The sequence below is a fragment of the Gavia stellata genome, chromosome 8 (genome assembly GCF_030936135.1).
Source record: "Gavia stellata isolate bGavSte3 chromosome 8, bGavSte3.hap2, whole genome shotgun sequence".
Lineage (NCBI taxonomy): Eukaryota > Metazoa > Chordata > Aves > Gaviiformes > Gaviidae > Gavia > Gavia stellata.
The window spans coordinates 3,401,236-3,423,254 of NC_082601.1; the positions used below are offsets into that span (position 1 = coordinate 3,401,236).

At 40.3% G+C, this 22,019-nt stretch overlaps 1 protein-coding gene across 1 annotated transcript; it reads left to right on the forward strand.

Moving 5' to 3' along the window:
• Nucleotides 1–319: 319 nt before the first annotated feature.
• Nucleotides 320–22,019, forward strand: ORC4 (origin recognition complex subunit 4). Its single transcript, XM_059820369.1, has 14 exons — nucleotides 320–337; nucleotides 1,883–1,954; nucleotides 4,297–4,373; nucleotides 7,199–7,289; nucleotides 9,632–9,707; nucleotides 10,107–10,192; nucleotides 12,162–12,210; nucleotides 12,738–12,889; nucleotides 14,737–14,910; nucleotides 15,241–15,327; nucleotides 18,998–19,106; nucleotides 20,444–20,539; nucleotides 20,621–20,688; nucleotides 21,770–22,019. Exons 2-14 carry the CDS (start codon nucleotides 1,883–1,885, stop codon nucleotides 21,956–21,958), a joined length of 1,326 nt encoding a protein of 441 aa, XP_059676352.1. The 5' UTR covers nucleotides 320–337; the 3' UTR covers nucleotides 21,959–22,019.

Here is a 22,019-nt window from a genome sequence, read left to right on the forward strand (position 1 = left end):
TCCGGCGCTGCCGGGGAGGAAGAGGGGAGGCAGCCACTGCGCATGCGCCCCGGGGGAGCTCGGGAGGCCGCGGGGGGGGGGGGGAGAGGGAGGGACGTGCCTTCCCACAGGGCCGCGCGCGCCGCGCGCACCCGGAAGGAGATCCGGCTGCGGGGCGGAAGGAAGTGGCGGGGAGGGACGGGGCGGAAGTGAGGGGGCGGCTGGGGGAGGGGGGGGGGGGAGCCCGCGGTCACGTGAGGGGCCGGGCGGCGCGGGGGCTGCCGGGAGCGCGGCAGCTTGGGCGGTGGCGGGGCGGGCGCGCGCGCGCGCGGCGCGAGGGCGGCGGTTGCCGCCTCAGGTGAGGGAGCGGCGGGCGCCGTGCGGGCCGGGGGGCGGCGGGCCGCTCGCCGCCTCAGCCGGGCGTCCCCGGTGCGGAGGGTGCGGGGAAGGGGAGGACGCGCCCCCCGCCCTTCCCCTGAGCTCTGGCAGCGCCGCGCGTCCCGGGGGCTTGCCTTGCGAGGGGGGTAACGGCTGCTGCGGGCCTTCTGCGGTAGGCCGGCGTCTGCGAGCCGCCCCGCCAAGGCGGGTCCGGAGGCCGCAGAGCCGCTGCCGCGGGTCCGTCCGGCGCGGGCGGGCGAGGCGGGAGCGGCGGCGCCTCCCCCTGGGAGCGCACAAGGTGCTCGGCGCGGCCGGGGGGGTTGTTCGGTTGGAAGTGGCGGCTGTGGGCGGCACTTGGCTGCGGTGCTTCGGTAGAACTTTCTGAGCCCCGGATAAAAAACGGGAACGGGCATGGTCCTCGCCCGGTGGTCTTGTTGCTATTGCACCCCGGTTTAAATAATCTAGCGGCTTCGGTTCGGCTTCTCCAGCTTGGTGTTTTCGTGCCTTGCGCTCCTTTGTATCTGCTCCCGCAGTGACTACTTTACCTGTTTTTCTAGCAGCCGGTCTCGTCCTTTGCAGACATAGTTATTGTGCCGGGGGACTGAACGATGCTGGCCTTACAATAGAAGGAGCAAAATGGGGAGAAGGGGTAAACGGCCGTGCTAAAATAAGGGTAAATTGTTGCGGAGCAAGTCTTGGAAGCTTTCTGTTAGCACAAAGAAGGAGGGTTGGTTTTTACACATGCTGCTTATCTAGAGAGGCATTCTGGTTATTGTTATAAGCTGCACCGGTATAAACATGGATAGCCAATTGTTCCTATAAAAACTTAACTGTCGTGACTTAACATGTTACCATGTGCCTGTAGCTTGTTCCAGCTGCAGAAATATAAATGTATTGTTTCAAACTATCTTAAATGCAATTAAAATGAACAAATTACACTTGGTGGTTGGTCAGAGGAGACTGTGTGCAGATGTCACTTGTTAGTACGACTTACTTGAAGGGGTTGATTTGGTTGTTCACAGTAATGTATTAGAAGTCTAAATGCATGAGCTGTGCCACTCCTGCTTCTGTGCGAGATCGCCTTGTGTGTAGCTGTGCTGTCTTAGTGGAACTCAGTGTGTCGTTCACAGACTTGTGAATGTCATCATTGCTGTGAAGAGCTTGCTAGGTAAACTTAAACCTTGAAGAAAAACTTTCATATCAGTTGCATTAGGTACTGTTTCCGTTGCACTGAAGCATCCTAAAACAAATGCTGTTCAGAAGTTGTATGTCAACGTGGATCTCATCTAATCAGAAATTAATTAAAAATGCTTAGGTTGTTTTTTTTTTTTTTACTAGTAAGGTGAACTACTACATCTTTATCAGTTAAGAAATGATGTTCATTATAACTTAAGTTCTTACGAATGAGCAACTCTTGTGTTTGCTGTACTAAATTTAGTTTGCTAACATCTAAGTACAGTTTGTGACATTATTTGGAAAAGGGAGTAATTTAATATAACTTTTATATTCTCTTTCTTATTTAAAGATGAAAACTTCTGCAATGAATAAACGTAAGCCAAAGGACAGCAGTGCAACAAATGGAGAATGCATTTCACAGGTCAGTAACATCTGTATTAGCTGACTTTGTTTTTAAGTTATGAAATTTTTCTGTCCTCTGCTATCCATGTCATTCTATAGGTTTTTTTACTAGACTGCTTAGAAAGGCACATACAGATACTTGATGTAATTTGTAGGGCTGTAAATGGTTTTTGTATTTATGTTCTGTGTTTCAGCTTCTCACCTGATGTTTGCTTGCTTTGAGTGTTATAGTAATTACCTACTTTTTGGAGTTCTAATAAAAATGGTAAAGGATGGTTTTGCACTTGTACAGCTGTTTTTGGCAACAGATTTTCAAAAATCTATTTTTATCTAATCAGATTCTTTATCTTCCAGTTTGTAGGGTGAATCAGAATCTAGGGGACTTTTTTTTTTAACAGCCCAGGTTAGACAGGACAGCAGCTGCTGAATCAGTTTTTGGGGTCGTTTTTTTTTTTTTAAGCTTTATTCTTTTGTTTTCTCAAAGTGGCTGCTTAAAAAGTGTGATGCATCTTGTAGTGAATTACCTTTGGTTCAGCGATTTCTTATATTTAATATCTTTCCTTCATTTACCCATAAAATTCCTTTATAGGAGGAAAACCTTTTCACTTGTGAATGGACAGTGCTGACTGTTCAGATAGATTGTTCATTAAAACAGAAAAAATCTGGGGATTAAATCACTAAGACTTTAATAGAAGAAAGAGTGACTGAAAAAACAGGTAGACAAGTACATACAGCTCATATTGAAAAAGAATTCCTTTCATGAAGTGGAATTATTCGCAAAATAGGTGTCTTTTGTTCTTCTATCCATTATTTAGACTTGCTAAGGAGTACTTTACAAAGATGCATCCACATGTATTTATTTTTAAGCCAAAAACACCGAGAGATGATGGTGATAAATTCATCATAAATTATAAATTAGCTAAGTGTTAGAAGAAGACATATTTTCAAGATACTAAAAGCCTGGTGGTAATGTACCCCGGGACTGGTCAGCTAAAACGGGCATAAATGAGTAACTACTACCTAAGGTGAGAGAAATACAAAACATTTGCAATACGGTATTGCCTCAGTATATGTTTACCTGGGATAGAACACTGCACCTTTTTATGGTTTCTTAGGATTCAGCAGAAATGAAAAAGGATTCAGTTAAGAGGTGCAGCTGAAGAATGTAGAGAGAAACCACATGGGGAGAAGATGAGCCAACTCTGATTAAGAGAATGGAAAAGCAATGACAGACGTGCATGATCACGATCTAGTTAGTTTTTAGGTCAAATGGACATTCACTTAGACTGACAGACAAGGTGCTTAAATATGATTTTAAAGGAAAATCACTTTGTTAACAGTTTGCAGTTTAATCTCTGAAATTCCTTGACAATAAGCACTTAAATTGGACACCAAGCGTTATAAAGGGATGGAGTGTGCAGGTATTTTAGGATAGCTTGAATGAAGGATGGGAAGAAGTAGTAGTATAGAGTCCTGTAAATTCTTAAAAATTGGGATTGTCCAATTTGCGTGCCGCTAGTCAAGCGGTAGGAAGAAATCTGCTGTGGTGCTGAAGGTTGGCTGTTTAGGAGTTGAAGATACAATTTTAAGTAACAGTTCTTAACGTGGAAAACAGAAGTCAGTGCAAACATATATCTAAAGATATCCCAAGCAATACATCCAAATTAATAGTTAAAATAACTGTATTCACTGTACAATTTGAAGGACTTCAGAACTTGATCTAAAAATCAAGCTGGATAGACTTCATTCCATCCTTTGTAAGCAATATATTAGCTTCAGTTTCATACTGCTTCCTGCCCCCCTTCCAAACTTTTAGGAACAAGGTATCTGAACTGAATCCTCAAAGAAACTGTAAATTTGATACTTTCTAATGTTTGAATGTGGTAGGCTGCAGCGTTGTTGGGAGTGGTGCAGAAAGTGTAGGATTTGGGGGAATAACTAAGTGGGTTATGTTTTATTTAAGTCAGCTGGTAAATGTTTTCTTGCCTGTATTACACAAGTTGGAACTATGAATTAGATGAACTACTGACATAATTTTGGTGACAAGTATAACATCCCTTTGGTGGTGAAGGAAAGAAACTGTAGCAGAACGGACCAAAGACACGTATTGCTATCATTTAATTGAATTTTCTCTTCTCTGTTACAAAAAAGTCTATTAAGTATTCTGCCTCCTGCAACTTTATTCTTACTTTCAAGACCCCTGTATCATTGATGACAATTAAAATTTACATTTTACAGAGTATTTGTAACACCAGAGAAACATGCATGTTTTACTATTATTTTATTGCATTAATTACGTTATTGGTACATTCTGGTGTTTGAAGCACCAAGCATTCTTTCTGTATTGTGTTGTATCCGTAGGTGCAAAAAATTTTACGTGAAAGATTCTGTCACCATAATGCTACTGGAAAGCTGTTTGGGATTGAGCATCAGTACAGGTGAGTGAGCAGACTCAAATAATAAGTAATTTCTGCTTTAACCACAGTAGAAAAATAATCAGGTGAAGTCAGAATTTTCTGCTACCTCTGTTTTTCTAAATCATACAGGCTTAAATGACTTGCAGCTCAATGCTTCTAAAAATTGTTTGCCTCAGATTTTAGGAGTTTTTATATAACTGTTGCATGCTGTTTTGTCAGGCTCTGAGTTTTGGATTTCTTGTCCTTGTTTCAAATCTGTAATTCCTGAAAAACTTTTTTGAGCCTGAAAGATACTTTTAGTGCGTATTCAAAGGCTATGTTTAATGACCTGACCAAGCAAAAAATTAAATTCTCTTGTTGTGAATCTTTATTTTTACTTCAGATTTTTTCCTGTTTATTGGTAAGCTGTGTTAAAAGTAAATCTTAAACCTTGGATGCCAACATCGTGTTTCTTGAAGTAGAGACCCGTATTTAAAACAAACCAACTTGGGGTTAAAGTTAGGAAGAAGGGAACTATTCTGACAATAACACTTTCCTAATACTAATCCTTTTACAGATGCAGGTCAAATTCTGAAAATAACAAACATGTATCTCAAGAACTTCTTTTAAACAATCAGTTTTTCCAAGAGTAACTTTATGCAAGTTGAATCTCCTGTTGTGAGCATTAGTTTCCTTTCCCTTACAGGAAGGAAAATAACATTTCTGTTATTAAAAAAGTGTGATGTAATTTACATGCAGAGCTCAGGTAGACGTGTTTATTGTTGCTGTGAGAAAATGTGTTTCTATGGTGTTAGTATTCTACAAAACAAGCCTTCCCTCCTTTATATTGGAATTCTGAAAAATAGTTTACAGACTATCTTTTACTTAATGTGCCACTGTTGATGAATTATACTGGAGAGAAAACACAGTGAACTTCCCAGCTCTTACTTCTTCTTTTCCAAGATGTATCAGCGCTCTTGGCTATAGTTAGGTCTCAAATAGTGAAGAAAACCACATGTGTTTGCTACAGCTGTTACATGACACTGTCTCCCACAGCATTCTCCTGGAGAAACTGGCAAATTGTGGCTTAGACAGGTGTACTCTTTGCTAGGTAAAAATCTGGCTGGATGGCCAAGCCCAGAGACTTGTGGTGAATGGAGTTAAATCCATTTGGTGACTGGTCACAAGCAATGTCCCCCAGGGCTCAGTTTTGGGGCCGGTCTTGTTTAATATCTTTATCGACGGTCTGGATGTTTGCAGTAAGTTTGCAGATGACACCAAGTTGGGCGGGAGCATTGATCTGCTGGAGGGCAGGAAGGCTCTGCAGAGGGATCTGGACAGGCTGGATCGATGGGCCGAGGCCAATTGTATGAGGTTCAACAAGGCCAAGTGCTGGGTCCTGCACTTGGGTCACAACAACCCCATGCAACGCTACAGGCTTGGGGACGTGTGGCTGGAAAGCTGCCCGGCGGAAAAGGACCTGGGGGTGTTGATTGACAGCCGGCTGAAGATGAGCCTGCAGTGTACCCAGGTGGCCAAGAAGGCCAACGGCATCCTGGCCTGTATCAGAAACAGTGTGGCCAGCGGGAGTAGGGAGGGGATCGTGCCCCTGTACTCGGCGCTGGTGAGGCCGCACCTCAAATCCTGTGTTCAGTTTTGGGCCCCTCACTCCAAGAAGGACATTGAGGTGCTGGAGCGTGTCCAGAGAAGGGCGACGGAGCTGGTGAGGGGTCTGGAGCACAAGTCTGATGAGGAGCGGCTGAGGGAGCTGGGGTTGTTCAGTCTGGAGAAGAGGAGGCTGAGGGGAGACCTCATCGCTCTCTACAACTGCCTGAAAGGGGGTTGTGGGGAGGTGAGTGTTGGTCTCTTCTCCCAAGTGACTAGCGACAGGACAAGGGGAAACGGCCTCAAGTTGCGCCAGGGGAGGTTTAGGCTGGATATTAGGAAAAATGTCTTTCCTGAGAGAGTGGTGAAGCACTGGAAGAGGCTGCCCAGGGAGGTGGTGGAGTCCCCATCCCTGGAGGTGTTCAAGGAACGTGTGGACGTGGCACTGTGGGACACGGTTTAATGGGCATGGTGGGGTTGGGTTGATGGTTGGACTTGATGATCTTACAGGTCTTTTCCAACCTTAGTGATTCTGTGATTCTATGATGACCCTAGCACTCCTTTAGAAGCGATTGCATGATGTCAATATTCTAAGTAAAAAAAAAAAGCAAATTAAACATATGCACTTGTAGACATTTGGGAACTGGAAGTGTCAGTGGTTTTCATAGGTACTTTAAATGTGGTACTAGGTGATAGGTCTTTCTGAAGATAATTTAGAGTTGTTCTTTGTTCCTTCTTTTGGGTGGGAATAGAATATGAACTAGAAGTTCAGTATTGCTGTTACTGTTCACAAGCTTTGAATGCCTACATTTAGCGTATAATCAGTTTTATGAAGATTGTCAAAATGAATATATTCCACTAGATTATTAGTTTTTACTGGTGTCAAGGTTTTCCTTCAATATGTTTGCCAGTCTTCCTTTTTCGTGAACTCTAGTGGTATCACAGAAAGCCATCTTTTTATTTAGAAAGAAATAATTATTGAAGTCTGTCCTTTTGTGGTGGAGAATTGTAGAACTTTATGAATTAGTGATACTCCTGACTTCTGCATGTTTTAATATTTTAAAATATTTTAAAGAGTTCTGATGATTCAGCCTTTTTTTATCTTATTGCGTTACCTTTCACGTGCCCTGAGTGTTGGCTCTGAGAGCAAGTTGAAATGTATCAAGTTTTCTCTTACGTTCTAAAGATTCTTTGAATTTTCCATAGTGTCAGTGAATGCTGCATGGTTTGAAGTTTTTAACCTATTGCTGTTGTCAACACAGACATCTGCTGGAACTGCTGAAACGAACTACAGTTCACGGAGAAAGTAATTCTGCCCTCATTATTGGACCCCGAGGATCAGGAAAGACTATGGTATAAACATACATTAAAAGTTTATACAAGGTCAAGTTTAAGTATGAGGTAGATAACCTCACTGAAGTCCTGGGAGCTTTTGGAGCTGAATTTTCATCTCTGCCTGTTTTTAAAGAGAGAATTGCTAATTGTTTACATAGAATTTCAAAACATCCTAGGACTTCTTGTGAGCTGATTATGTTGAATAACAATATGGAGAAATTAGTTTCCTGACAATCCTCTGAAATTTTTCAAATGCTGAGTTCCTAGTGATTTTGTAAAATAGAATAGTTTCATGTGCAGCTGGCAAAAACATGTACCTGTCCATCCTCACAATGACTTGCAGAAGTATGCATGGTTTTGGAATTCTTTGCTTGTCTTCACTGGGTTTCTTGATACGCTACAGGTACCTAAAATGTGTAAAATGGAAATAATTTTATCAGAACAAGATGCATTTGTTGTTCAGTGATATGACTACGTCATAGATTCTGCCTTCTTTCAGCGTTTCTCCTATTACAATTCGGTAATGGTTCTTGCCACAGAGGGGTTCATCTTTGCGACTAAAGCCACATTTTTCTTACTCTTTAGAAGTTAACCTGCTCTTGCTATTGGGCCTCCGCTGTAAAAATGACTGAAAAGGTATCCAAAAACTGTCAAAGGAGTAGACTAAGGGGTGTATTTCTACATAGCTGTTTATATGTAGAGAATGGTAAGGTATCTTAATCCTGTTTTAAACGTGTCGGAGAATATTGTTACCTAAATTGCTAGGAGGTAGAATATTGTGTGGTAGTTCTAGTTTACAAGTGTAGGTTTTGTATTTTAAAGGAACTCTTTTTAGTTGAGGCATGTGAAGGGATGACATCTAACTTAAGTGTTATATACTTGAATAGCTTGCAAGCACTTAAGTCTTTTATGTTTACATGAGTATATAATGTGATAAATAGGTTGGCTGTTACACAAAAAGTATTAAGAGATTGAAAAATTACAAAAATTACTTCAGAAGTCTTCCCAAGTGCTAAAGTAAGCGGCCTTCAAGCTTTTAAAACCAGTTGAATAGAAATAAATTAATAGATGGTAAGCATACCATGATAGGGCTGACACCAATCATTCTGCCAATTTGTTGATAGCTTTCTTGTTTTGCATTTCAAAAACAGTCAGTATTGTTACCACCTTCTGTTACCCATGATGCTTCTGAAGGATAATTGCCAAAATGCTATGGGGTGGTGGTGGGGAAAGAGTTGATAAACCAGTGGCAAATAAGGATTCCTCCACCTGCATACTTCCTGCTACTCTTGAACTGGAGTTTATTTTTCCTTTCTTAGATGTACAGATTTGTAAGTAAGCAACAAGCACTCTCATAGTGCAGAAAATAGTTTTTAGATTTTCTTGTGTTTGCAATGTGGGCTTTCAAGGTACAATTGAGATTGTTGGATAAGGGGCTAGCCAGAATGGATGGCATCTGCTTATTGGGCATAAACTTGAGAAACTAAAGAAATAAGCTTTTTTTGTTCCAAGTATCCATATAGTAAATGTTGGCACGTGTAGTAGGAGTCTAACTGTATCTGCTTCTAAATACAGTATCAATAGAAAAGTATGGATGAGCTCTATACTGCAAGCAAATTGGAGTAAATGTGAAAGTTTTTAGAAAACCCACAACAGAACGATGTCTCAAACACCACATGCCCCCCCAATCACCAAAATGCAAAATTTTTAATTAAAGTTTAAATTTCCTTCCAAAGCTTTTACATAAGGATAGTGAAGATGAAAATCTGATCTTTTCTGACAGAATATAAGTAAGCAAATCACATATGTGAAATGAGTGATTTTCTTATTCTATATCAAGTGAAAGATGTTCTCAAAAAAGACTGCTGGAGACAAGAAAATTGTATGTGTGTATATGTGTATGTATACATACACATAGATGGGAGCTGCAAATTCCTAGCTTCAAGAGGAAAAGAATAAGCATAGTGACTTTAAAGATTCTACAGCACCTAATGAAGCAATGAAGCCGAATACTATACGAACTCAAGAGAGAAATTCTCTCATATCTCATACTCGTAAAACTTTTTTTGATTAAGGCAAAAGCCCTAGATATTACCCCCCAAAATGAGTGACTAAAATGCTGGAGTTATTTTTATATTTCTTTCCCTACTAATCCAGCAGAACAAACAAATGGGATTGCTACAGTCATGATAGTGAATGCGAAGTTGTTGTTTTAGTATTTGAGTCTTGAAAATACTCAGATGTTGTTACCTAATGAAACTGCATATACTGTTTCCTATCTGATGATATCCATTTGTACACTTTTCTTACTGTTAATACATTAATCTTCTTGTAAAGAAATAATGTATTTTTTTTCCTAGTTATTAAATCATGTCTTAAAAGAGCTCTCGGAAATGAAACAAGTTACAGAGAACCTCTTGGAAGTTCATCTGAATGGCAAGTAATACAGCATTATTCAAATATTATGTTCGGTTGCTATATATTGGTACTGAACAAAAATTTTGGTTTCAGCCATTGTGATCTAGCCTCAATTATGGACACATTTGTCTGTGAGCTCCAAAATGCCTTTCTTTGTATCTCTCTGTATAAAGAGAGCTTTTGTGCTTTTAATGACTTTTCAAAATGTTAAAAATCAGTTCAGTTGTGACCGAATTGTTTTAAGTAACTTCTTATTAGGTATGGAAAATTACTGTCTAGTCTTAATTTATAAAAGGCATAGTTTTGTAAGGCTGGCAATGGAGAGAAGCTTCTGGATAAGTTTCTAGTGGCTGTAGACATGGCCTCTTGGAGTGAAGGAGAACTGCCATTTCTTCATGAAAAATCATTTTCTTTCAGGGCTTCTGCAGACTAATGATAAAGTGGCCCTGAAGGAGATCACCAGACAGTTGCACCTGGAAAATGTGGTTGGGGATAAAGTTTTTGTAAGTATCAACTTTATTATACTCTTCACTCATCTCCCTCAAAAACCCTTACTTGGAAAACTAGCTTCGTAGAATGCAGCTTGTTGAAACTGAATGGGCTTTGAGAGTTCATTAGCAAAATTGCGATTGGCTGGCTCAGTCTTCTCTTTCTCTTTTAAAATACTTAATAATTGATGGCAGTAGGGAACTGTGGCAGCCTTTACCTGTGAAGACCCTGGTTTACAAACACTTCAAGCATGCCAACAAATACTTGTGTTCTACACAGGTCACATTTTGCTAGTTGAGCAATATTAATGCATCCTGCTACTTATTCAAAAGACATCAACTTTAACTTAGAGAAGGAAGAAGAAGGGAAAGTTCTAGTTCATAGGGAAAACTGTCTAGGCTTCCTAGAGCTTTCATTTTGCATAGAATTTCTGTTAAAATATTTGTTGGTATTGACCTTTTCTCAAAGGTAAAAAACTCATTTACGTTAGTACTAAAGTCAGCAATAGAGATTAACTGAAGTGCTTCAGTTTAAATTTCACACACTTGAGTGTGAAATAACTTGGGCTAGTGATCTGAGCTACCCCGGTTGTTGCCTGTTATTCAGTGACTGTTCTTGAGAGGCCATCTTCTGGTATGACAGAAGGTCCTTCTGACCATCATTTCCTCGTTTGCTCCCAGGTAGGGCCTTTGAGATTGGCAGAGTTTATATAGTTGTGGGTCATGTGTAATACCAATCCAAGGGGCTAAAGCAGAATTATGAGAGGGGAGAAAGGTGAAATCTCAATAGATGAGGTTTATTTTCATCAGTTGCATTTGGAAAGCTTCTAAAGAGGTAAGATGTTACTATTTCAGTTAAGAAAAACCAGAGAGCTAGGTTAGAGGCAGCATGGAATACAAGATGAAGTGTAGATTGTAGTTACTTAGGCTTTATTATCTTTTGGAAATGCTTGCTTCTTGGGCTGTGCTTTGGTTTCTTACTTATCCCAAATGATTTTAGGCACAGAGAATGAAAAACCCTTTCTGGTGGTGAGCTAAAATTTTCCCAAATAATAGCTGCAGTAATAAAAGGAAATAGCAAGTATTTAATTTCAGCATAGCTGTTTGAATGAGTTTTCTTTCCAACAGAGAACTAGAACAACCTTTCAAGGTCCACAGTTCCACTACCAAAAATGCTGGCAGCAAAACTGGACTTAAATATGCTTAATTCCCCTATGATTTTCCCCATTAAGTTATTGTGGAGTATTACTTTAAACTCTTAGCTATCTAATCCCTTTGGTTGCACACAGGCATGGAAACATACTGATTTGCAGGAATGTCCTTCCTTCTGTCCATAGAAACTTTTCCTTTCTTAGCTTCTGCAACTCACATTCAGAGTAAATTGGCTTTTCTGTCTGCTTTGATAGGGATTGTGGTCTTCAGTTGTAGTTATTTCCCATCTCACAACTTGTGTGCTTCAGAGTGTGTAAATATGTGTGTAACTGAAGCAGGGTGGTCATAGCAATTCATTGTTTTCTGTTATGAATGTTTGATGCTTTTGTCTGTCTAGTAAGATTGCAAATTAAAACACTGCATGCTGATCATTCTCAGTGGAACACGTTAGGTGGCGGTTTTTGTATGTGTGTAGATGGAAAATGAGTATGCAATAGCTATTTAAGGAAAGATAAAGCTACTTGTAAATTTTGCTTATTGTAGACATTCTTCTGATCACTAATTTTTGCCCGTCTGAGGCAACTAGTTTGGGGTTTTCAGACTGGAAAAAAGTGGATGAATGTAGAGTTAACTATCAGTTCTCTTGTCCTGAAGAGGTTATGATTATACGACATGAAGTAACATTGTAAATTTTCGAATACGCACTGGTTTTGAAAGCAGAGTTTTAGAAGGAAATAGGCTTCATTACAAGCCTGAACTTGATGTAGTTACACAATTCTGAGAATGACAATGAAAAATCTATTGTGAAACTTTTTTTTTCTTTTCTGTGTAGGGCAGTTTTGCTGAAAATCTTGCATTCCTTCTTGAAGCTTTAAGGAAAGGTAAACACTAGTAGCCCCTGTTCTGAAACAGTGTGTGTGTGTGTCTTTGTCACTTGACTGAAAAGATAGCATATACATGTTTCTTCATCTACTTGTACGAGTGGTATGAAGAAATCTAGCCCCAGAATGTGTCATGGTTACAAAATAACGTAAAAAATACATAGTACTAACCAAACATATACCTAACATAATTGATGCCATAAAGGCTTGCATGTGATGGTCAGCTATGAAGGGCAGGTTCTTTTATCCAGACTATAGCTATGAACAATAGTGTTTTTTTTAAAAATTTGCCACAGAAGTCTGTTTTCCCTTGCAGCCAGAAATTATGCTTGGCAGAATACTACAAAACCTTACCAATTTTTCAGTGTATTTTTCTTTTTACTCTTGTAGCAGTACACATGTGAAAGGAAGGCTTAGTGAAGCTAAAAGAAAATACGTAAATTGTTAAAACTGGAAAATGCAAAAGCTGTAGAGATGGAAGTCTGATGATGGAGTTACAGTACTAACTTCTAAAATTGCTGTCTCAGGAGATCGAACTAGCAGTTGTCCAGTCTTGTTTATACTGGATGAATTTGACTTGTTTGTTCATCACAAGAATCAGACGCTGCTGTATAACCTCTTTGATATATCCCAGTCAGCACAGACTCCAGTAACAGTTATTGGACTTACATGTAGACAGGTAAGAAATTGTGCTTTCTCGTTCAAATTTTTTAGCTGTTTTAAAGGGACTTTTGTCTTAGTTGGAGTGTTTTCTCTTCTCCTCTCCTGGAACCTTACTTAATTTGCTAAAAGACTTTTCTCAATTACCTGTTTTTTGACTTTTGAATTGGGAAGGGAGGTGGGAAGGGATAAAAAAAAAAAAAAAAAAATTTGTGCTGAGAGCAAACTTAGATGACCAAAAAACTGTGAAGCCTTCAGTTTCACTGCTAAAGGAGCAGGTTTACATTTCTAAGGAGACACAAGGCTGTTGTCCTATATTACCGCAGAAGAGCCATATTTATCCATGTGGCTGTTTTATATTATACTGTCGTTCGCTCTTTGGAGAGGTTCCTGGGTATTTCACTTTCTTGGTCAGCAGTTGGTAAGAACAGACTTGTATTAACCTACAGTGTTTAAATCATTTTTCTGAGGACAAGGAATTTTTTTAAGCAAACACTTCAGTAGGGCGCTTTTGCTGTAATATTAGCATGTCTGAAATGGGTTTAGGATCCATGTTAAACTTGCTGTGATTTTTACAATGACATTGTAGGGAACTGTGGACAGATTATGTGTATACTGTGAAATAATTATTTTGTAACACTATGGAAGCTGATGCTTCATAAAAAATTATACTGTTTTTCTCAATAAACTGGATTGGTGGTGAAGGTAGCTGGGTTATGACAAGGGTAATAATAATTAAATCTTTCATCAAGCCTGAATCTGGGGTTGTTTGGGTTTAGGTGATATTTAACTGGGCAAATTTCTGGAAGTTGATAGAATAGTTAATAGTTGATTTAGTAAATTACAGTCTTTCCTTCATTACTGTCGTGACTCTGGTATCCTCATAACCCGTTATTTAGAAGCCCGTGTTGCTCTGCTTTTGAATGTAATTAAGGTAGAGTCTTCAGAGGCTGTATCATGGTTGTGGTGATAGCAGTTGCTTCTTAGGTTTTTTTTTTTAAATCACTGGTCCCTGTTGTATGTGACTTCTAAATCGAAAGGGGCCTTTGTATTTTGCACTGTTGGCTCCCTATTTACTCTTACCGCTCTCTTGTTGGTAAGGAATTTCAGTATTCTTAAAGACTTTTTTTAGTGCAAGTAAAAACACCAAAACCGACACACAACAAACCCTTAAAAACCAAAAAGACACACCCCCCCCCCCAAATTCCTAGAAACTAGAAGCTGTAATCATTCTGTCCCAGTATAAGGTAGGGGAATAGTACTGTGTTTCTCTAAATGGCTGAATCCCACAGCCTGTTCTGATGCCAGTCTATTGCTATGTGTTCTGAGAAAAGTAAGCTTTTCTCTATCATCTTCAAGCAACAACTTGATGGCAGACTTCCTTAGTTCTGTGTGACAATCTTAGAAGATAAATATTGGCTCTTAAGTTTTGGGTTTTTTTTTAAAAGCTGTATTCTTTCAGTATGGCAAAAGGCATATGAACCGGCAGCTGCCAACCTGCATATCTACTAAACAGACAACTTGTCTAGAGCCGTGATAGGCTGAAACATCTTGAATGCAGACTTAAGTAACTGAAATATTTACATAATCTATGGAGAAATTTTGCTGGGTATCCTAGCAACTAATTATCCTGTATGATGTAGGGCATCACATGATTTGGGTAAATGGCTAGTTGTTAGGCATTTCAAGGCATATCAGTTATAATAATTAGCAAAGGTCTTGTTAGAACATTTTAAGCCTGAGAATTTAATACTTTTTTTTTAACACGATTTTCTTTGGTGTTTTCTCTTGTAGTTTTTACTGTAGCAAAGAATGAGCTAAATGCATCTGCTTTTTTTAATTATTATATTTACTTTTTTTAACAAGGATATCCTGGAGCTCTTGGAGAAGAGAGTAAAATCAAGGTTCTCTCACCGACAGATATATTTGATGAATTCCTTTGATTTTAAACAATACATTAGGATATTCAAGGAACAGCTTTCTCTTCCTGCTGAGTTTTCTGATGAGTCTTTTGCACAAAAATGGAATAATAATGTTCAGGTATTTAAAGCTCTGTATACTTGGTTTTAGTAAAACTTCTAAAGTAAGACCACTTTATAAGTGTAAAGCCTTTACCTAAGATTCGCGTTTCCTGTCGCTATTTGAGTTTGATATGGAATAAATCAGATTGTGATAGAGAATCTTTGCTTGTTGAAGTCTGGAGATAAAATGAGAAGTGTCGCAAAAAAGATCAGAAGGTTAAGGTTAGATGTGAAGAAATTATTCTCAAGAGTAAGCTGAGCTCTTTCTGGAAGTTAGCTAACTTATTTTTTCGGGTGAGTATGAAATGATTTGCTGAGATGATTAAAGTATCACTTAAATTTTTTTTAGCATCTCTCAGAGGATAAAACTGTGCAAGACATGCTGCAGAACCTTTTTCACTACACTAAAGATCTGCGTTCACTTCATTTGCTGCTGGTATGTATTTGGATACGTATATAATAATCTGTAAACAACACTTGTATTTTTCAAGCCAGTTATTTGAGCTTTTCTTGAAACATCTTTTTCTTGACCGGGCTTTTGACCCTACTGGTTTCTTGCATGCTTTATCAGTCCATGCTTTATTAATGAATTTGAGTAGTTCCAATTTCTGTAGCAGTTACGTTGTGGGGGTGTAGTGGTTAATTAAAATGGTGGTGGGTTTTTGGTATTTAAAATAACTTTTGCCAAGTCTTTCCATTTATAAAGTAAAACTGTAGGTGAAATACTTCCAAAATATTTTTTTCTTTCTGAGAATCGTGTTGGTTGCTGGTGAATCCTGAAAACTGCTTGTACTAAAACCTGCTTTTTCTACCTTTAAGTCTGTTGTTGCAGACAAATACTCCTCCATTCCTCTTCTTTCACTAAATCTGTTACTGTACTAAACCTACTTCTCCTCATCAGTGTCTGTCTTCAAAGAGCAATAAGTTCTGATGCCATTTTTTTCTGTGGTCTCTTACTGTATTCTTGCCCTGTCTTGCGCTCTCCGCTTTGTCATCCTCCTGACACCGTTAGGGTTTGTCTGTGTTCCTGGCCAATCCTCACCTGTTTCTTGAGCTACTCTTGAATAACTCTCTGTGTCAGTAGATGCACTTTTGGCATAAAGGCGCACGGTGCTGCATTTGGAATAACTGTCACTTAGAGCTAAAATATTTGTTGTTATCACCCCTCTTTCTGCTCCTCCTTCTTCCTAAACTGTGGCTCTTGCTATGATGCTCCTGAGCACAGATTACTTGTGTTTATGGACTAGTCGCTCCTGGATACCTCTTCAGTAAGAGAGTTCCTGTATATCTACAGTCTTGTTATTCATGCAGAGGAAATGCTTTTGTTTTCTTTTATCACTTCCAATTTCTTCTTATGCAGAGTATCAGATAAAATCACTTTATGAACTGTATGATTAGGCACTGCTTTGTTTTCCAGAGCTGGTTTCATATGTGGAGCAATTCAGGTAGCCCAGATACTGTCCTGAATTCTTCTGTTACTGTGACGCTAGTCCAGGAAATGTGATCTTAATCTTTTAAATCTTGAGGTGCTAGAAGCTTGAGGCTTCTAATCCCTAGAAATACTGAGACGGAACTTATTTCTGATCTTCTGAATGACCACATTGTCTGGCATCAAGAGCTTGAGGAAGCTTTCAGAATTTTACTTGGTAGCTTCAACCTTTTCCAGTTATCTAAGGGGAGAGAAGGAAGGCCTCCTCCTCACTGTGTGGAGAAAAATTAGACTGCTGCCTCCCTGTTCATTCTGAGAGAAGGCTTCTGTGTTCAGTAAGTAGGAGGTAATGCTGACAGTGAACTTCCTCCTATCATGACAAATGAGCTGAAGCTTAACGCGTGGTCAGGCTCTCTCGGAGGGTCTTTTTTTTTTTTTAATCTGCCTCCCTCCCTCCTGTTTTTTAACACAGTTAATATGAATGCAATAACATTCATTACAGAAGATAAGTAACACTGATTTAACCACCTTAAAATATCTGTGTGCTTCTGTCAGTGTGAAAAGCCCACTAAATGTACCTGCTTATCGTGTGTTGAGCAAATACTCAGATTTTAACCTTCAGCTCTGCAGTGGGCTGTTCTTGGTCTCTTTAGTGCTGACAGCTTTTCCCAAGTCTGAGTTTATAGCACTCTGAAAACTAGATCATAGACTTCCTGCTCTAGTTCTGAAACACACGAGCATGATCAGAGTCCTCTTTTGGGTAGTTCTCTGTTGACTTGAGTTTGTTACAAGATTGTAGATTATTTCTAGTTTAGGGGCACCCAATTCTGTCTCTGTGGCTTGAATGAATGCCGGAAAAAGAGCTTGTGGCTATCTGAATAGCCTCACTTTGAGCTCCAAGGTGTGTCAGAGCTGAGGCTGATGTTCCTAATTGTTTTCTTCAGCATGTTCTGAATTTTTCCTTTAGAAAGGGGCTTTTTCACTCTGGGAAGTCATCTTGCTCATAAAAGTACATAATACAGATTGTAGTGCTTCTGTAATTCTTTTGTGTTAGCTGAAGCATGGATTAATTGCCCTGCAGGATGAATTTTTCCTTAATTTCAAAAATCTGTAGGAGTCTGCCGTTTGAGCTGGTGAGAGAAGCTTTGTGACGGGCGGTGTCGTGGTGGCGAGATTGGAGCTACTCTTGCTAATTACCTACTTTTCGCTAGCAGGGACTTGTTTTCAATGGCCAGCTATTTTTCAATTACATCTAGTGCTCCCCATCACTTTGTGGGGTCAGATGAACACATGCGTTTCCATTGAAAACTTAGTATCTGTTTCATGTTGCGGTACCCTGAATGGTATTGTGCAAAACCTTGAAAAGCTTGGAAGAATTGAACAAGTTTAAGTTTTTTAGCAAAGTAAAATAAGTAGTTTTTTACATAAGTAGAACTAGATAGCTCATAACTGAGCTGGTAAAATCTAGTTTTGCTTTTGGTAAATGCTGTTTCCCCGTGGTTTCTCTCGTGTGGGTGACTTCATGCAATCAGCTGCTTCTCTGCCTCTGAACCTGGTGAACCAGAGGATGCCCCAGTGTGCCAAGCTCTGTTCGGTGTAGCTACTTTTTACAAATCTCATAGCCCTGAAGCAGAGGGGGCAGTGACTTAGAAGAGATACTGCTGTGTTTCCTCTACTTCTTTCCCTTTTGCATGTCTGTTAATGACGTGGGGCTGTCATTTCTTCACCCCTCCCCTTCTTCTCTATCCGAATTCCCTTCAGCCACTATAGTATAAAAACTCCTTCCATAACTTTGGAAGTCTGAATGGTCATGCAGCTTTTCGAGGCTGTTCAGTTGACATCTATAAGAAGTGAAAGAGGACTGGAAGAGACTGGTGGGAGATAGCATTGGATATTCCCAGTGAAAGGCCTCAATTAAATGGATGAAATGAACAGTTCATCACACAGGCCTGCGGAAGTCAGAGGTAGTCACTGAAAGCCATTTTTTCTGTTGATGAATATTAAACTACAAAGTATCTACAAGGCAGATACTTAAAGGCCTAAAGAGCAAGTGAAGGTCGCTGCAGTGTGCCTACTGCTGTATAAAGGCTTGTGGATAATCAATAGCTTTGAAAGAGTGGTGTCAGAAGAGGTCAGTTAACTGTGTATTTATTAACTTACACTTGTTCAAAACTCACTTTCTGTGACAGGTAGTTGAAGATTGTTAAAGATTCAAATTGCAGCTACGTGAGACTGTTTAGCAAATGTTCTGAAGGGGTAACTCGTATTCGGTAAACTGAGAGGCGCCTTCAGACACTTTCTTAGCACTTTCAGTGACGTGAGTGCTCCGTAGCTTTGCGTACAAAGGTGCGTTTAAAATAGTACATCATTCTCGCAGCAATCACTGAAGTATGCTAATCCATTGAAGTTAATATAAACAAGTTAATGAGTGTTTATCTCCTCTAGTGAGGAGGCTTTAAAGTTTTAAGCCTGGAAAACCTTCCTGGCAAAACAGTAGTTGTAGCTACCAGCTATTTACAAGGTTTTCAGTATAAGCCTACTGTGTGTAGGTTTTATTCATTGATGTTTCCAGTAGGTGACTCCAGGGGAAATGTGTTCTTCTGCATTCCATCTCCAAGTAGAAAGTATGTCTGGTAATTAGTAATGAAATGAAAAATGTCTTCTGCTTTATTTTTAGATGCTTGCTGTAAGTAACGTTACTGTGCATCACCCACTTATCACTGCATCAGACCTTCATGAAGCAAGCAAGCAGTATAGAACGGACTCAAAAGCAAATATTGTACATGGTAAAGCTCAGCTGTTTTCCCCCCAGATGTTTCTTAGGAGTATGGAATGTGTCAAGTCCCTCCCTAAAATCCTTCTGATGTAAGGGACACTGTATAGTGCCATGTCCCTTGGTGGTATGAGCTGCACAGGGAATACCTCCGCCCGTGGAGTCTGCTCTCCGCTAATTTGTGTTCATACATGTGCGTGGATGTAACAATGCCAAATAAACCAGAAACCGAGTCGCAGAATAGTTGATAGAAATCCTACTATGTGGGGAGCTCGGGCAGCGCCCTGCTATGGTGCAGGCTTGCAGCTATCAGTACCGGGCAGCTTGCGTGGTGCTGCAGGACTAGCCAGGGAAGGCACGGGCAGCCTGGGCAAAGGAACCAGTCTGGGCAGCATTTGTCCTGTGTCAGAGGAAGGGAAGGTGCTGACCTCTTCCTGCCGACACTGGCAGCCGGAGGATGCTGAGGACACTTTGGCTGGGAGCTGTTGTAGTAAACCCTCTGAGAATTGCAATAGTCTGTGCTTGGATACGTACAAAATTTGAGTGCATACTTGAATTCTGTACTCGTGGAACTATGGCAGCACGCGCTTAACTGCGTTTACTTGAGCTTCTGTTAGTGCTGTACGGACTCCTCTAGCGTGTTCCGGCGTGCTACCGCTGCCTTTGCGCAGTCCAGGGGTTCTCCCTTTCTAAACCTCAGTGGATGGGATGCACTGAGCACTGTGCTTAAGTTTCCTCCGATAAGCATTTCGGAACCTGTGCAAACCCTGAGAAGAAAGAAACTTCTCCTGGTGTTGACACTAAGCCCAAATATAGTTACAGGAGGAATTGCTTCCTTGATCGGGAAAAGTTAACTTATCCTATTGCTTCTTTATGGCTTCCAGATTTTTACAGGCTTTGGTTTGGCTTGGCCCTGTGATTCTCCAAGTCTCCTTTGTACCGTGGAGCTAATGTGCTGTATCACTTCTTTAGCTTCAGATAGCGAATAACCTTTTCAAACTCTCCTTTCACAACATGCTCTACAGTAGCACGGAGATTGTGTTGGTGCTGCTAAAAGTCCTTTGTCTTGTACGATCCGCAGTGATGATTTTTCTTTATACTTAAATGTCTTGTTTTTTGATGGAAGCAGCCCATTTCTTCCATTCTTGCTTCAAATATCTGGAAAACAAATGTTCTCTTATCTAGTCTATTCAATTCTGGAACATTTACATTTACATTACATGAAGATACAGAACACAAATATGTAAGGCCTACAGCATATAAAAATAGAGGAATAAAAATAGTATGTGAACTGCTTGCGTTTCTGATATGCTTAAGAGAAATATTTAGAGCTCTTGTCTTTCCCTCTAGGTTTGTCTGTCCTGGAAATCTGCCTAATTATAGCTATGAAACACTTAAATGATGTTTATGAAGGAGAACCATTTAACTTCCAGATGGTTTACAATGGTGAGAGAAATGCATGAACTTTACATTCACTAAACCACTTACTTTCCCCTAAGTAACTTCTTTTTCTTATTACTGACACAGAATTCCAGAAGTTCATACAAAGGAAGGCGCATTGTATGTACAACTTTGAAAAGCCAGTTGTCATGAAGGTAAGCCTGAAATGTAATCTTTTTTTATTGTAAAGTATTTAGATGTTTGGTTTTTTTTCTAGTGCGCAGATTTGAGTAGTCACGTGCAGCCCTAGGCCTGAGATGGGGTGCTTCAGGGAGGTGAGAACCCCCTGCTCTTGGAGCTCGCCTCCCGCACCCCACCACCTCTCCTGGGGTGGGGGGCTGAAGGCTGTGCCGAGCTGCTGAATAGTTACACTTGGAAGAGTATAGTCCCAGGGTGAGGACTCTCTTCCAGGGGAGCTCAACTGATTTGGGACTGGGGTTCAGCAAGAATGACTGCGTCAGAAACGGCTTCCAAAGGAGAGATGTGTGTACGTGCGTAGGCATCTTCAGCTTGCTCGTTCACTTCTCTTGTTTAGAAGTGGTGTCTCCAAAATTTGAATTCCTTTTACCACATCAAAAACCTGTTTTCTTTAATCCAAGTCCCAATAGGTCTGACTGGTATATGGAACCAGTTTGTAGCCTAATACGGCTGGGTTTGCCTCAACCATCTCCAGCAAACTGAAAACGGGTATTTTGGTTACAAACCCAATGCTCATTGGCCTTCTGGGCTATTGGGCTGTCACTCAATTAAGGAAATTTTGCCAGGCTGTGTTCAGGGATCTGGTCGTGGGGCACAGTCCTCAAACAGGGCTTATGCAGGTGCTAGGTTTTCAGTTCATGAACTTCACCCAAGGACCAGCAGGTCAGCAGGCAAGGCTGTCTTCCAGTGTGGCAACTTTTGGGCTGAGCAGCCTTGGTTTCTGATTCAGCATTCTTCAGTTGCACTGAAACTGGGAATTACATAATGCTGTCTGTGCGCTTGCGATACAGACTCTTCCAGTTTGTATCCCAGAATAACGAAGTCATTCCCAGTCAGCTACACGTACACCAGGTTTCAAATACTATTTCTTTAAGAAGAAAAGCAAAGGTAAAGCAGAGCTGGCATTTAATGTCTGTCTGCTGCGATCGCACATCACAGGTTTCTGTCAAAACAGCACCTCGTAGGTCATTCAAAATGAGCAGTACAGCCCGGAATGATGTTATCTTCCATTTGCTCTTTTTTCTTCTTTTTTTTTAGGCATTTGAACACTTACTACAACTGGAATTAGTAAAACCAATAGAAAGGCCATCTGGACGTGCGCAGAGAGAGTACCTCTTAATGAAACTGCTTTTGGACAATAATCAAATCATGGACGCGTTGCAGGCGTATCCAAACTGCCCAACGGATGTGAAACAGTGGGCAGCATCATCGCTCAGTTGGCTGTGAACTTTCTGGAACTTGCAACATCACTTTCTACATCAAAACTGTTGGAGTTGACTGTAAACTC

Bases quoted from the DNA above. Each gene is read 5' to 3' on its own strand.
- ORC4 (XM_059820369.1), top strand. From the start codon at position 1,883: ATGAAAACTTCTGCAATGAATAAACGTAAGCCAAAGGACAGCAGTGCA. The intron at 12,211-12,737 runs GTAAACACTAGT...TTGCTGTCTCAG, and splicing joins TCTTGAAGCTTTAAGGAAAG to GAGATCGAACTAGCAGTTGT. The intron at 12,890-14,736 runs GTAAGAAATTGT...TTTTTTAACAAG, and splicing joins TTGGACTTACATGTAGACAG to GATATCCTGGAGCTCTTGGA.